The sequence below is a fragment of the Canis aureus genome, chromosome 14 (genome assembly GCF_053574225.1).
Source record: "Canis aureus isolate CA01 chromosome 14, VMU_Caureus_v.1.0, whole genome shotgun sequence".
Taxonomy (NCBI): Eukaryota; Metazoa; Chordata; class Mammalia; order Carnivora; family Canidae; genus Canis; species Canis aureus.
In genome coordinates this window covers 7,041,198-7,055,675 of record NC_135624.1, presented here as the reverse complement: position 1 = coordinate 7,055,675, position 14,478 = coordinate 7,041,198, and the positions used below count along the sequence as shown (strand labels likewise).

Sequence of the window (14,478 nt, the reverse complement as noted above, 5' to 3'; positions counted from 1 at the left end):
TTTTAGATTTTATCTATCTATTCATGAGAGAGAGAAAGAGAGAGAGAGAGGGAGAGATACAGGCAGAGGGAGAAGCAGGCTCCATGTAGAGAGCCTTGACGTGGGACTTGATCTCTGGTCTCCAGGATCAGGCCCTGAACTGAAGGCGGTGCTAAACTGCTGAGACACCCGGGCTGCCCTGTGTAGAGGTTTTACACATATTTTATTGAATTTGTTCTTATATATTGGATATTTTTAGTTTTTATATTATCTTAAATGGTATTTTAAATATTTCATTTTCTAATTCTTGTCAGGTTTTAATATATAAAAACAGTTGATCTTTGTTAGACATTAAGCTTATTTCTGGTTATTTTGCTAAACTTGCTTATTAGTTCTAAGTTTTTATATATTAAAATATGTCCTATGAAACTAATGATGCTTTTATATCTTACTATCTAATCCCTACACATATCTTTTGAGGGATGAGCAATTTTTATAGGGCTCAGATCAGGAGTCTGAGTCCTGAGGACATCTGTTCATTTGATGGTGTTCTTCCTCATATTCTCTTTGGCCTGTTGGAGTGAATCCTCCCTATAGTAAATCGTGGCCTCATTCTACTTCTAATCCGGAGTGGCTGTCAAAGCCTGGTACTTCTGGCCAACCTCATAAGTCTGTGCCTCAAGTGGACAAACTTATATGTGGCCTTCAGACACACAAATTTGAGGAGAAATAATCACTTCCTCTTTCTTGCCAAACATCTTGAGGTGCTCTAAAGTGACCTAGCAATGCTTGGTCTTGTGGGGTAGCATGCATTGCACATTCTACCTGAATATGCTTAGAAACCTGGAAATGGTAGGGACCGTGGGATGAGTTGGTGTTTTTGTGCTTGTGGAAGAAGTCCAAAGCCTGGTACCTCCACTTAATTCTGTAGAAGTTGCCAGAAATGCTGTTGTCCTTATAGTACATGACTATCACTTTCCAGTCCAGTTCTACCTGCCTGGTCACTCTGGTCTTCAGGTGACCCTATAGGTGGTGTTAATCACTGGTTACCAGGACTGTACCTCTGCTGACTTTGGCAATTGCTTTGGAAAATTAATCCCTATACTTTAAAATTATTTTTCTTGTCTTATTGTACTAGCTGGAACCCTAGTGTGATGTTGAAAAGGAGTGGTGAGAACAGACATTCTTGTTTCTTTTTTTTTTTTTTTTTCAGATTTTATTTGTTTATTCATGAGAGACATAGAGAGAAGGCAGAGACACAGGCAGAGGGAGAAGCAGGCTCTCTGCAGGGAGCCTGTTGTGGGACTTGATCCTGGAACTCCAGGATCACTCCCTGAGCCAAGGCAGACACTCAACCTCTGAGCCACCCACGCGTCCCAAAGAAGTCTCTTTCTAGTCATAGTTTATTGAGGAATTTTCTTCATGAATAGTTGTAGAACATTGTAATATTCTTTTTCTTACTCCTTTGAAATGATTTATTTATTCTTTCTGTCAATATGATTAATTACATTTGTTGATTTCTGTGTCAAACTATCCAATTTTTTTATGGTCTACTATTCTTGCTATATTCTGTTGAATTTGTTTGGCTAATATTGTTTAAGATTTTTTAATAGACTTTATTTTTCAGAGCACTTTTAGGTTACAGCAAAATTGAGAGGATGGTACAGAACTTCCCCTAGATTCCCTGCCTCTACACATGTATAGCCTTGTCCCTTATCAACATCCCTTAACAGAGTAGTCTGTTTGTCAAAACTGATGAGTCTACACTGACACAACATTATCACCCATAGTGTATATTAGGATTCACTCCAGGTGTTGTAGATTCCATAGGTTTAGAGAAATTTAAAATGAAATGTATCCATCATTAGAGTATCATACAGAATAGCTTTAGTACCTTAGAAATTTTTTGTGCTTTACCAATCCATCCCTCTCTCTACTAACCTCTGGCAACCACTGGTCTTTTTACTGTCTCCACAGTTTTGCCTTTTACAGAATGTCATATAGTTGGAATCATAGAGTAATGTAGCCTTTCAGGTTGGCTTCTTTCACTTAGTAATGTGCATTTAATATTCCTCCATATCTATTCATGCTCGATAGCTCATTTCTTTTTAGTGCTGAATAATATCCCATTGTGCAGATACATTACAGTTTACCTATGCATTCACCTACTAAAAGACATCTTGGTTGCTTATAGGTCTTGGCAATTATGAGTAAAGCTATAATCACCTGTGTGCAGATTTTTGCATGGACATAAATTTTCAAGTCCTTTGAGTAGATATCAAGAGTGTGATTACTGGATCATATGTTAAGAGTATGTTACTTTGTAAGAAACCACCAAACTATCTTCTAAAGTGGCCATACCAGTTTTCATTCCCATTCTTGTTGCTCTACATTTTTGTCAGCATTTGGCATATTTTGGATTTTTAAGCCCCATTGTTTTACTCAGTCAACATTTATATGCCTACATATTTTCTTCCCTTTCGTTCTTCATACCTTTGTGCCTCTCTGAGCTTACATTGGGGGATCATTTTCTTTTTGCTTAAAGAATACCCTTTAATATGAGTTGACTGTCAAAAATATCTCACATTTCTTTTTCTTTCTCTTTCCTTTTTTTGGGAATGTCTTTATTTTTCTTTCATTCTTTGGCCTTTGGAGTATGCTTTCCCCACAAGTGGGGAAAGTATAAAGTGTCAGGAAGTTAACCCAGGAACAATCCTCAACCATTGAGGGATGGAGTTGATGGATAAATACTTCCAGCTTCCTCCCCACTAAGTGAGATAATTTTGAGATGTGTCCCCTCACAGTCTCTCAGATGGTCCCCAGTGGGATTGCATTCCAGTTGCCCACAGTGTTAAAACATGCATTAGGCCATCTTTTATGCAGCTTTTCCTCTTTCCTTTCTCATTTCTCCATTCCTTTGTTTTCAAAGGGAGAATTAGTCCAAAAAGAGCCCTCCCTCCCCCAGTCTTCTTTTCTAGGCTTATATTGTACTTGGCTACTTCAAAGAGGTTCTGCTTGAACCCTGCTTATCTCCATTCTGTATCTCCTGCCCTGTCTGTGTGGTGGGCTTGCACAACTCTGTGCCTTTATTCTGGTTTTTCTCTGTGCAGAGTATGATCCACCCAAGTATTGGGGGTCTGGAAAAGGAAAATTCTCCTTAACAAGCCAGCCTGGGACAACAAAAAGTCTGCAATTCCAAGATGGTCATCAAAGACTAAATGTGCAGTTCAAAAGGGCTGCCTAGAGTGAGAAGATGGGCCTTTAACCAGGAGAGTCTCAGAACTTGGCAACTAGGGGTGGATTAATCAAGGAAACAAGGCCGAAAACGATGAAGAAAGACAGTTTTGGAAGAAAGAAGCAATATATGGATGTATTGTGGGGTTTGTTCAGGGGGCAAATATAAAATGCTTAAGTTTAAGCTAGATATTCTATTTGCTCTGAACATTCTTGAAATCTCAGCTTAAATGACTTTCTTAATTGTCTTGGCTTGAATCACTTCCTCTGTTAACTTCCATAGCACTCTTATTGCATTCATCATATCACATTTTTCCTAGGGCTTTGAATAATCTGTTCCTTTTAAATTATTAACTAGATGGCAGCTGTGGTATAGTGGTAAGAGCAATGGAGTGAGATGACCTGGGTTTCAGTCTCAGCTTCAACACTTACCTGAAGTGTTTGAACCTCAGTGTTCTCATCTACACAATGGGGATAATATTAATTACTCCATTGTGTAATTTGAGTATTAAAATAAATAAGTATATAAAGTGGTACGTAGTGAGCACTGTTGACACATAAAAGTTCCCATTTGCTGAGCCTACCAAGTGTTATGAACTGCTCCAGGTACTTGACAAACATTATCTTATTTAGACCTCACTTTGCCCTATGTAGATCTGTAACTATGAAATATTTCACAAATGAGAGAAAAGATACTATGATAGGCTAAATAATTTAATCAAGGTCACATAGTTAAGTAGCAGAAACAGGACAGAAATCCAGTTCTGTCTGACTCTAAAGCTAGCAGTGTCCATTGGTCTACCCTGTTTCCCTATGGCTTGCGAGGACTAAATACCAGCCTTGAAATCACTTTTTAGTCTAAACTAATCTGGGCCAATTTTGGAGCTGGCGACCTACAAAACTGTTCCATTATCTGTCTCAAGGGGGTACCTGCTTCATCCTGATTTATAAATAAATGTTCATATATTTTGCCCAAAAGAACTTCCTAAGCAAAGATGTGTGTGCATATGTAATGCATTAACAGAAGAAAAGCGATATTTAACATTAAGAACGTTTCCCAGGACTTCTGATTTAACAAACATCCACACAAACTGGAGAAGCAGCTTAATTTTCACTCTTTGCTTTGAAAGGGGTACTTGATTTTTTTGAAGGAGCCATGGAAGCCTTTGAGAAGAAAGCTATGAACTGGTTCTCTAGAAAAAAAAGGAATTCCTTAGAAAAAAGATCCATTCAAGAAATTGCCGGTTTGATCCCACTGACCATGAGTTGAAGAACGCCTTTGTAGAAGAGATATATCATCTTTCATTTCAAAGTAGTTAAAAAAACCCCATGAATCATTTAAAGCAGGAAATTAGCGGAAATTTCCACATTTTGTCTTTGTGCAGGTATGTGACGTGTTGCCGGGAACACTGGGGAGACTGGGGTGATAAAAGAAGTTGCTGCAAAGTCAGCTTTCGGATCCTGCGATAGGACCTTCTGGAAAGGTCCTTACATAACTACCTCACTTCTCCAATAAAAGGCTGTGTATTCCTTGCCCCTTAAGTGATTTTGCACTTCCACTTTAAATATAACTGCGGATGAAGGGCGAGATACAACAACAAAAAACCCCTAAAGATCCGCAGGATGATTAGGACCGCCCCAGGGAAATCAGAGCGAGGAGCGCAGAGCCCCCGTTCCTTCCCACGTCCCCGGGGACACACACTCAGCCGCCCTCGCAGACCCCTTCCCCGCCCCGGCGGGCTCCCCCGCGCCGCCTCCTTCCCTAACACGTGCTCTCCGGAACACTCACTCGGGAGCGCTCCCACCCCCCGGGGGGCTGGGCTCGGGGCCGCACCGACCAATCGGCGCGCGCCTTACAGCGCCGTGGCCCGACGACGTTGAGCCGCCCAATCGAAAGGGCCTTAGCGCCCGTTTCCCGGAGCCCCGCCCCCTCGCAGCCGAGCCCCCGCCCGCCGGTCTCCTCCCTCCTCCTCCTCCTCCCGTTCGCCCCTCCCCCGCCGCTCGGGAGCGGAGCCTGCGAGACGGAGAAACTGGGGCAGAAGTGAAGATGGCGGCGGCGGTGCTGGCGGCGGCGGCGGCTTCTCGCCAGTGACGCGCGGTGCGGGCTCATCTCCCTCCCCACCTCCCTAGTCCGGACCCCGTCCGCCGCCGGGACCACACCGTCCCCGCAGCCCGCAGCCCGCCCCTCTCCGCCCTCCCCAGCGCCCCCGCTCCCGACGCCCGGCCGCCGCTGGCGGCGGCGCGCCCCGAGTCCCGGCCGCCGGCCTCGCACTCCCGCGCGCTGTCGCCGGGGAGCGGGTGGCGTGTTGATCCGCCCCTGCCCGCCCCGCCGGACCGCCGGGCCGCGGACACACGCCCGGCAGGGAGGCGGCGGCGGCCCCTGCGCATTCGCTTCCCTCCATTGGGGACTGGGAGGCGGCGGCGGCGGCGGCAGTGGGTTTTGGGGAGGGGAAGGGGGCTCGGAGGGGGTGGGCGAGAGCGGGAGGGGGCCGTCCTCGGGAGGAGGACGAGAAGGAAGCACCATGACGTCCATCCATTTCGTGGTTCACCCGCTGCCGGGCACCGAGGACCAGCTCAATGACAGGTAATAGGGCCGGCGGGCTGGCGGGCGGGGGGAGGGGCGCCTCCCCGCCCTCCCCTCCCCCACGAGGCCGCGCCGGGGCGGGCGCCCGTGTTTACGCGCCGGCCGGCGGGCGCGGGGGGGCCTCACCGCCCCCGGCTAGGCCCCTTCCGGGGCAAACTTCTGGTCCCGGGGGTCCGGGGCCGCGGGGGGAGCGCGGTGGAGACGGTGCCCGCGGTGTAGACGGGAAGGCGCGCTGCAACCTCCTCCTCCCCCCTCCCCGCCCCGTCTCCCTCCGAGGAGCCGCGTTGAACTCGGCGGAGATGATTGCGGGGGGGGATCGGGCTCCCGGCGGGGGGGGGCGGGCTGTAATTACCGCCCGGCCCAGGCCCGAGGAATCCATATTAGTCAAAGTTGAATTGAGACAGACAATGCGGATGGGGGATGGTGGAGGTAAAAAGAGAGGGAAGAAGAGAAGCGGGGCGAGGGGCACGGGGGTAGACCGGGCTCGCCCGGGCCCCCGGGAGCTGTGTCCGGTGGGATAGTCTGGACCTGCCAAGTCTGGAGATGCCAGGGGAGGGGGAGGCTGATTCCCGGCAGATCGCGTCGGGGCGGGGGGGGTATGGAAGCGCCATGATTATTGTTATTATTATTAAATTTGAGCTCCTGCAGTGAGGTTTGCCTGCCCGGGGAGGGGATGAATTCAGGCGGGGGTGGGGAAATGGATTGGATTCCCTTTGCTCTCCTTCTTCCGTAATGGGGCTGGTGAGCTCCTTCTCCCAGCTCCTATGGTGCGAGCTTTTTTGTTTCCTTTTTTATTCTAATGATAGTGTTTTCCTGAGTTGTAATTTGACAGCTGAAAACCGTGCGTAGAGTCAAAGGAAAACTCTTACGTTTGCAGTTCGCAATGCTGCTTTCTTAACAAGCTGTAAATTTCTGGGATGGGTTTGCTATGGGCGGAGGAGGAATTATGATTTTTTTTTTTTTTGTCTTTAATAAGAAGGCTATTTTGGCTGTGGATTCCTCCCTTTGCCTCCTCCACTGTTCCTGCCAGTTTAGGATATTGAATTGCAGGGCCGCATGCTCTCAGGGAACTAAGATAAAGCAGGAAAAGTTCCTTCACTGTTGCAAAACAGACATGGAGAAGGTTGAGGGAGGCCTCCATTAAAGTAAGTCTTAGAATTTAGGACTCCGATCTAATGATGGGCTGAATATTTAAAGGGGCCAGAAAGTGGGGCATTTTAAGCCTTCCTCCCCCACAATGATCTAGCTGCTTTCTATTTCTTTTGAGTATAAATGGCCATCTGGACCCAAGTTTAGAAGTTAGATAGGATTTTTGCTAAGTGACCGGGTGACATAAGTTGCATGACGTTGTTTGTCATGCGCTTCCCGGAGGGAGGAAGAGGCCTAACTTTCGGCTTAGACACTGGCCTCGGTCTCCGAGTATCTATCCGCCTCAGGTGGGGCGGAGAGCTTCTCAGTCCGAAAGCTGGGGGCTTAGTTTGTGGCACTGGTTCAGATTTGTCTAATCTTTGCTGTAGCCAAATTGTTGGCTGTTCGTGAAACTTTCGAAATACTTGCTGAAAATACTGAAATAAATTTTGTCATTTATTTTCTTTGTTATGTAATCCTAATTCTGATTTCACTTCATTAGAGATAGAGATCTTTAAGACTTAAAAGATTTTTTGGGTAAATTTTGGAACCGGGCTATTAGTGAGGATAGCTCTACTGTCATTCATAGAACCAAGTTGGTAGGGCTTGTAGTGTAACTTGTCTTGTAATTTAGGACATTGCACCAGTCAGGAGAGAGGGTAGGCCATGCTTTCTGTATTAGTCCTGCTTGATACCAAGAATCCTGACTGGCTTACTCAGTTGACTATGCCAAAACCTATTTTGTCTTGGGCATTTTGATTCATTTTTGTACATTGCTTTTACTTTAGCTTGTCTGAGAAATTTACAAGTAATGTATCTTTTTTTAAGCTACCTTTTCTTTAATTCCTAGTGTAAACAAGTAATCAGTTTTGTTTTTGAATCCCACAGGGGCAGTATACAATACTAAGAATATTTAGACCATTTTGAGTTTTTATGAACTAGAAGTGAGTTTGATTCAGATTATAAAACGTGTGCATCGAGGTGGCAGATATTTGAGAAAATAGTGCTGTAGGTCAAATTTTGGGGACCTGTAGTTAAGCTGGTAGCATAAAGAATGGTCTGTTGAGATTTGTGAGGACAGCATTGAGATAGTCATGCACCCTGTTTTGATGTAGCTGACTTACAGTGGAACTATTCTGTGTCTCCCCTTCAAAGGGAAAGATCCTCTTTGCATACCTCCTTGCAGAGTAATAGGATCAACCTATTGCTGCCTTGCTTGACAAATATCTGTTTACAAAACAGACTGGCTTCTGGAGCTCCTTAACCAGAACAAAAAGTCCAGAATATTTTCATCTTCACATTAAAAAAAAAAACAAACTACCAAGATTTAGTAAGTTTTGGTAATAGAAACTATAAACTATAACTTGACTTTTATATAAGAAATGTGTCTGTGCCAGAAATGAAATGATAAATGATGTTTTCGGATGAAAAATGGTATAAATAAGTAGACTTTATTCTTTACATGAAAAGCAGTAAGATTGGACAGGCAGTATGGTATAAATTGGCGAGTAAAAGAAAACTTAAGAGGCCTTAAAAAAGTATTTTCTTCTGCAAATAAGTTTTCTTTTTAAAATAGTCACATCCTGTTAAAAGTCAGTTTATTTTGTTCAGTGTAGTGGTGTGATGTCACAAATATCTAAAATGTACTTAGCATAAAAAAATTTTTGTGTGTGTGTGTTTTTAAACTTGCTAATTCTGTAATAGTCTTTGTATATTGGGTTAAAATCCTAAATCATTGCCCTGGGAGCCCCAATAATGAATACAGTTGATGCATACGGGTGGGGGTAGCTTGGGCAAAGAGAGGAATTCAGAGAGCCTACAGTGATGATTGTGGCTTCCCAGAATGATTATAAGGTCCCTGTTGCTGAGTGGCTGGCCCTATGCAAATATTCGCTGTTGAATTTATTGAATTGAAACCATCCCTGCTCTCAGATACTTTGGTGACATTCTGATTTTCTTTCTAGTGAATTTCTTGAGTTAGTACTATGCTCCTGCTTGAATCATTGTCTCAGAGCAACAGGAAAAGGATACCAAGAACATGGTTCTGCTGTGGATTGAGGGAAGAGTTGGAAAGTGCCAAAGAAGTCTAGTAGTTGGGCCTTTTCACTAATGAGCTGAGAAAACAAGGCCCAGAGATATGTGGAATTTATCCAGGGGTGGACTGATAAATGGGGTCCACGTTAGGGGTCCCCCCTCCCCTCCCCGCGCCCAAGTTTAGGTCTCTTTCTGCTATTCCACATGGCTTGTATTCTGAGGTAGTCCTGCTTTTTGAGGTTTCACAGCCTTTAGAGTGGCCACCTGTCTTATTAGAGTTCTGATTTCCCCTTCCCCCCAACTGCTCCTTCAACTTAGGTCTTTTGTCCTGAGGCTGACCCTCTTAACCCTTTCCTAGAACTGGCCTAGGAGAGGCCTTTTTAAGGTGATGTGGGTATGCCGTGACTTGTTCCTGTCCTGAATTATTCCTTCAGGTGCAGGTTGGTTACAATAGGAACCAGTTCTCATTGTTTGTCTTTATGTGGAATATTCCTGTGAGCTTTACTTTTAAAGTGTTGTGCAATCAAATAGTCTGTGCTGAGATTGTCATATCAAAAGGGTTTTTCTCTAAGGAGCTTCCCTTTAGGTGCTGTAGGGCTACCAGGTAAGATAATATAGAGAGGAGTTAGAGATTTGGAATTTCTAAATCTGGGCTTGTCTCGGTCCTGCTGTTTATTAACTGTGTGCTGGTAGGCGAGTCATGAACCACTTAGAGCCTTACTCCCTTGTCTCTCCTCTGCTCCTCCCCACCTCAGTCTCTAAATCAGGCATAGTACCTATCTCAAGGTTGGTAGGTAACAATGGAGATAGTGGGTAGGAAAACACAAATATTATAATGTGGAAAATATGAAGAGGTGGTTAATATAACTGCTTTTATGTGTTGTCTGATTTTCAAATCAAGATGCAGGAAATCAAAGACGTTGCTCTAGAATATCCTTACCATTGAGTGCAAAATCCAGACTCTTAGTCTTAGATCAGTGATTCTCAACTGGGTACGGTTTTGCTCCCTCTTCCAGGGTATATTTGGTAGTGTTTGGAGATACTTTTTTGATTGTCACAGCTGGAGCATTGCTACTGGCCTCTCTCTAGTGGATAGGGAGCTGCTGAATATTCTACAATGCATAGTATAGCTCCCATACAAAAGAATTATCCTATCGAAAATTCTAGTTGTGCTGGGGTCGAAAAACTCTGTCCTAGCTTATCTTGAATACACATAGATGTAAAAATAAATGGAAATGACTTTTATGAAGAAAAATTCCAGCAATATAAGTTGTTAGTTTCATGTGACTATTTAAAATTAGAATTAAAAAGTCAATTCCTTGGCAACAGTAGCCACATTCATGTGCTCTGTAGCCACATGTAGCTAGTGGCCAGTGTATAGGACAGTACAGATGCAGATCAGTGCCATCATCACTAAAAGTTTTGTTGGACAACAGTGATGGAGAAGGTGCTTTTTTGCATAAGGCATGGCATTCAGTAAGTGGTCTGGATTTTTATTAGGAAATTTTTTATTGTTGGGTTTTAAAGATTCCGGGATATCCTTGCCCTCTCACTCAGTAGGAGCCTCAAAATGTGCCAGAGATTACATGGAGCTCAAAAAAGATTGTTGTGGGTAAGTGTTATGATAGTGGAAAGCTGCCTGAAATTTCAGTATGCCACACTAATAACACTAATAAACACAAGTATGAGTCTGTGTGGGATGAGCATCACATCACCAAACCAGAGGGAAAACTCCTGATTACTGAGATTGTAACCCCAGGACAGTAATACTAGAGGACCGCACTGGGAATGTATAGGCAAGTTTAACTGAAATGATTAAATGAAGCTGATGAAGGAAAGTAAGCTTAAAGACAGGGTATGAAATAGCCAAACAAAAAATTGAAAATCAAAACAAAGAGGCAGATCAGTTTTATAAATCAAGAAACCAGAGACTAAATTGTAGGCTTAGGAGTAAACAAACCCTTGTGAAGGAAATTACACAGTACAAGGAAGTGCAACTAGGAATATTGGGGGAATTTTCAGATTAGGATTTTCCCCTAGCAATTAGGTTATTTAGGAACTAGTCCCTTCAGGAAAGTGGAATCACTGATGACTGTGTCAGATTGCATTTCAGTAGGGGCGCCTAGCTGGATCAGTTGCTGGAGCATGTGACAGTTGATCTCAGGGTTTTAAGTTTGAGCTCCATTTTGGGTGTAGAGATTACCTAAAAAACTAAAATCTTAAAAAAAAAAAAAAAAGTTACCCTTCAGTAGCTACTATGAGGTGTATCAAAGGAAGCAGTTTTATGTTGCAGGAGGATGTACTTCTGTCTTCTTTTCCACCATTTTTATCATATCTACTTCTAATTAGGAAAAAAATTCCATTCGTCTGTTTTTCTGTCATTTTGCCACCTTGGCTTTCTGAGCAAATGAAAACAGCTTCTCCTGACTCACTGTAATTATGAATTGTTGATTTATTATTATAATTGGTTTTTGAGTTTGATGATTGTTTTTAAACGTTTTATTATGGAGAGTTTCAAGCATATACAGAAGTAGAAGCAGTAGTATGATGAACACACAGGTACAACAGTTGTCACGTAATCCAGCAGTCATCACATCAGTGGCCATTGTGGTGGTTTCAACACTCTCCCTGTCAGATAATTTAATCGATATATCTTCAGTATACATCTCAAAGATGAAGACTTTAAAAAAACCCTACATACCTAAAACTGTTTTAGTTCTTTAATATCAAAATTCAGTCTGTTTACATTTTCCTGTTGTCACATAAATACTTATTTTTCTTTTTTTTTTTTTTTTTTTTTTAAGATTTTATTTATTTATTCATGATAGTCACACAGAGAGAGACAGAGAGGCAGAGACACAGGCAGAAGGAGAAGCAGGCTCCATGCATCGGGAGCCCGATGTGGGATTCGATCCGGGGTCTCCAGGATCACGCCCTGGGCCAAAGGCAGGCACCAAACCGCTGCGCCACCCAGGGATCCCTAAATACTTATTTTTCATTAACAGTTTTTTACATGATAAAACTAATTGGGTTCTAACATGTTACAAAATTTGATTTTTAAAGAATAAGACAAAATTTGGATTAGTGCCTTAGGAGGGGCAGCATCACACTGGAAATCTGAGGGCTCCTTGCAGCTTGATGCTGTTGCTTTTTAACCTCCAGTGAGCCATCACTTTGTGATGAGAGTAAGGTGAGATTCTTGAAATTACATGATTTTTCTGTAGGGCTCATTGAAGAACAATAAGTGATGTGAAAAGTTTGCAAGATTCTTCTAAGTTAATGTATAGAAGTGAGACTATTCTTAAATTGAATTTGGCCATAAGACAGTGTTCTCTAATGAGATCGTATTTCATATTACTTTTTTGATAGAATCAGTGTTGTGGTTATAAATCTCTTGAAAATAAGAGATACACTAAGCTCTTAGATATAACTGTGTTTTTGATATACTCATTTTTATCAGGATATTAAATGTGTAAATAAGACACAATCTTAGCTATATAGCAAAAGTATTTGGTTAGTTTCTGATGGTATCATATTACTAAGATGTTTTCAACTTTCCTTAGTTTTATTTGTAAATCAGCTTTATTGAAGTATAATTGTCATACAGTATAACTTATTTAAAGTGTACAGTTTGATGAGTTTTGACAAATGTATACAGCTGTATAACCACAGTCAAGAACATAGAACATTTCTGTCACCCCAGAAAGTTTCCTGGTGCCCCTTGGCATTCTCAGTCTCTCTTCTTGTCCTTATCTCTGAAAAACCACTGTTCTTTGTCTTACTGTAATTTTGCCTTTAGTATTTCGTAGAAATAGAATTGTGTGTCTGGTGTCTTCTGCTTAGCTCATGTAGCATGTAATAGTTTTTTTTTCCTTTTGTGTTGGTGGTATTTCATTGTTTGGATGTGCCACAATTTCAGATCCTTTTTTTTTTTTTTTATTGTAAATTTGTGTTGCTTTCTGTTTTTAGCTATTCCCTAGTTTTTATTTATTTTTAAAAATTGCTTGTTAAAAAACCAGTCTTGCAAAAGACTGAAATACAGAAGATCACTTTAAAAAGTTTCATAGTACTACCACTGTTAACATTTTGGTGGCTTCCTGGTCTCTTTTTCTGTACCTGGATATTTTGGTTTGTTTTTATAATATTTGTGATCATTCTAGGTATATTTTTATCTACTTGAAAATTTTTTTTTAAGATTTTATTTATTTATTCATAGAGATGCAGAGAAAGAGAGAGAGAGGCAGAGACACAGGCAGAGGGAGAAGCTGGCTCCATGCAGAGAGCCTGACATGGGACTCGATCCCGGGACTCCAGGATCATGCCCTGGGCTGCAGGCGGCGCTAAACCGCTGCGCCACTGGGGCTGCCCTATACTTGAAATTTTTCTTGACTTTAATATGTTACAGTATTTTTCATACAAAAAAGTTACTTATAAGCAATCTACATTTTTCTTGACAGCAAATTTTTGTGTTAATTTAAAAATATGTGTATATAAGACAGTGCTATTTTAGAATCCATTAGTATTGGGATCCCTGGGTGGCTCAGCGGTTTGACGCCTGCCTTTGGCCCCAGGGCCTGCCTGATCCTGGAGACCTGGGATCGAGTCCCCCATCAGGCTCCCTGCATGGAGCCTGCTTCTCCTGTGTCTCTGCCTCTCTCTCTCTCTCTCTCTCTCTCTCTCTGTCTCTCGCGAATAAATAAATAAAAAAATCTTAAAAAAAAAAAAAGAATCCATAAGTATTGATGGGAATCTAGATTGCATATAGAGATGTGACCATGTCAATTTAGGAAGCAGTGTGGATTGAATGGATAGATTTTTATTTCCTTCCTCATCAGTTCAGGATCCATTTTTTTTTTTTTTGTAATTCAGAAGTGTTGAGAACCTACCATTTCAAGAAATTAGCTCTGCTTCAGCATAGATCTGCTGTTTCAGAATTCAGGTGACAAGGTATTCCAGATCTTTATGTGAACTCAGATACTAGGTCTTCCTCACAGTTGATCTGAAACTCCAGAGATGGCCTTTGTGTGAGTAGCTCCCACACCCCTTTACTTAGGGGCATGGTGGAGATTCATCTGAGATTTTCTGTGATAGTCTGCTTGCTATGATGGGAGAAGTGGGGGAGGATGGGTGTCATAAGCCTTAAAGAAAAGGCCAGATTTGAGATTAGGAAGTTGATGTGAAGCAAGTTAAGAAAACAGACAATATGGTAGGGTTATTTTAATGTCTAAATGATGAAAACAGGGTTCTCTGTGAAAGGCTTTGTGGAGAAGGATTGCTGGGCTTTTGCAGTTAAGCATCTATTTTCTTATGTTGTAGGAATGACATTGTTTCTTGTTCAGAAGTAATTTGAACTAGTCCATTTATTTGCTCTGCATTATCTGCATATAGAAACCCTGTGTTGTCTTTATTTTTTTTTTCCTATGTTGTCTTCAAAAGAAGCACCAGTCAAGTGATTTTCTTAAGTTGTGTTCATATTTAGTTGAAACATTCATTTTCTTAGCATGCTTGTATTTCCAGTG

General features: G+C 42.2%; 1 protein-coding gene and 1 long non-coding RNA gene across 7 annotated transcripts in view; one reads left to right on the top strand and one right to left on the bottom strand.

Annotated features, from left to right (window-relative positions):
- Positions 1–5,643: 5,643 nt before the first annotated feature.
- The window catches only part of UBR5 (ubiquitin protein ligase E3 component n-recognin 5), a 135,297-nt gene continuing 126,462 nt past the window's right edge, over positions 5,644–14,478 (top strand). For all 6 annotated transcript variants that reach the window (XM_077846828.1, XM_077846827.1, XM_077846825.1 and 3 more), the window contains exon 1: positions 5,644–5,797. In XM_077846828.1, the coding sequence (XP_077702954.1) occupies positions 5,736–5,797 (62 nt within the window). In that variant the 5' untranslated portion in view covers positions 5,644–5,735. The remainder of the gene's footprint in view (positions 5,798–14,478) is intronic.
- The window catches only part of LOC144283123 (uncharacterized), a 179,093-nt gene continuing 176,069 nt past the window's right edge, over positions 11,455–14,478 (bottom strand). Inside the window, exon 8 of the long non-coding RNA XR_013351458.1 lies at positions 11,455–11,587. This is a non-coding gene — a long non-coding RNA (uncharacterized LOC144283123). The remainder of the gene's footprint in view (positions 11,588–14,478) is intronic.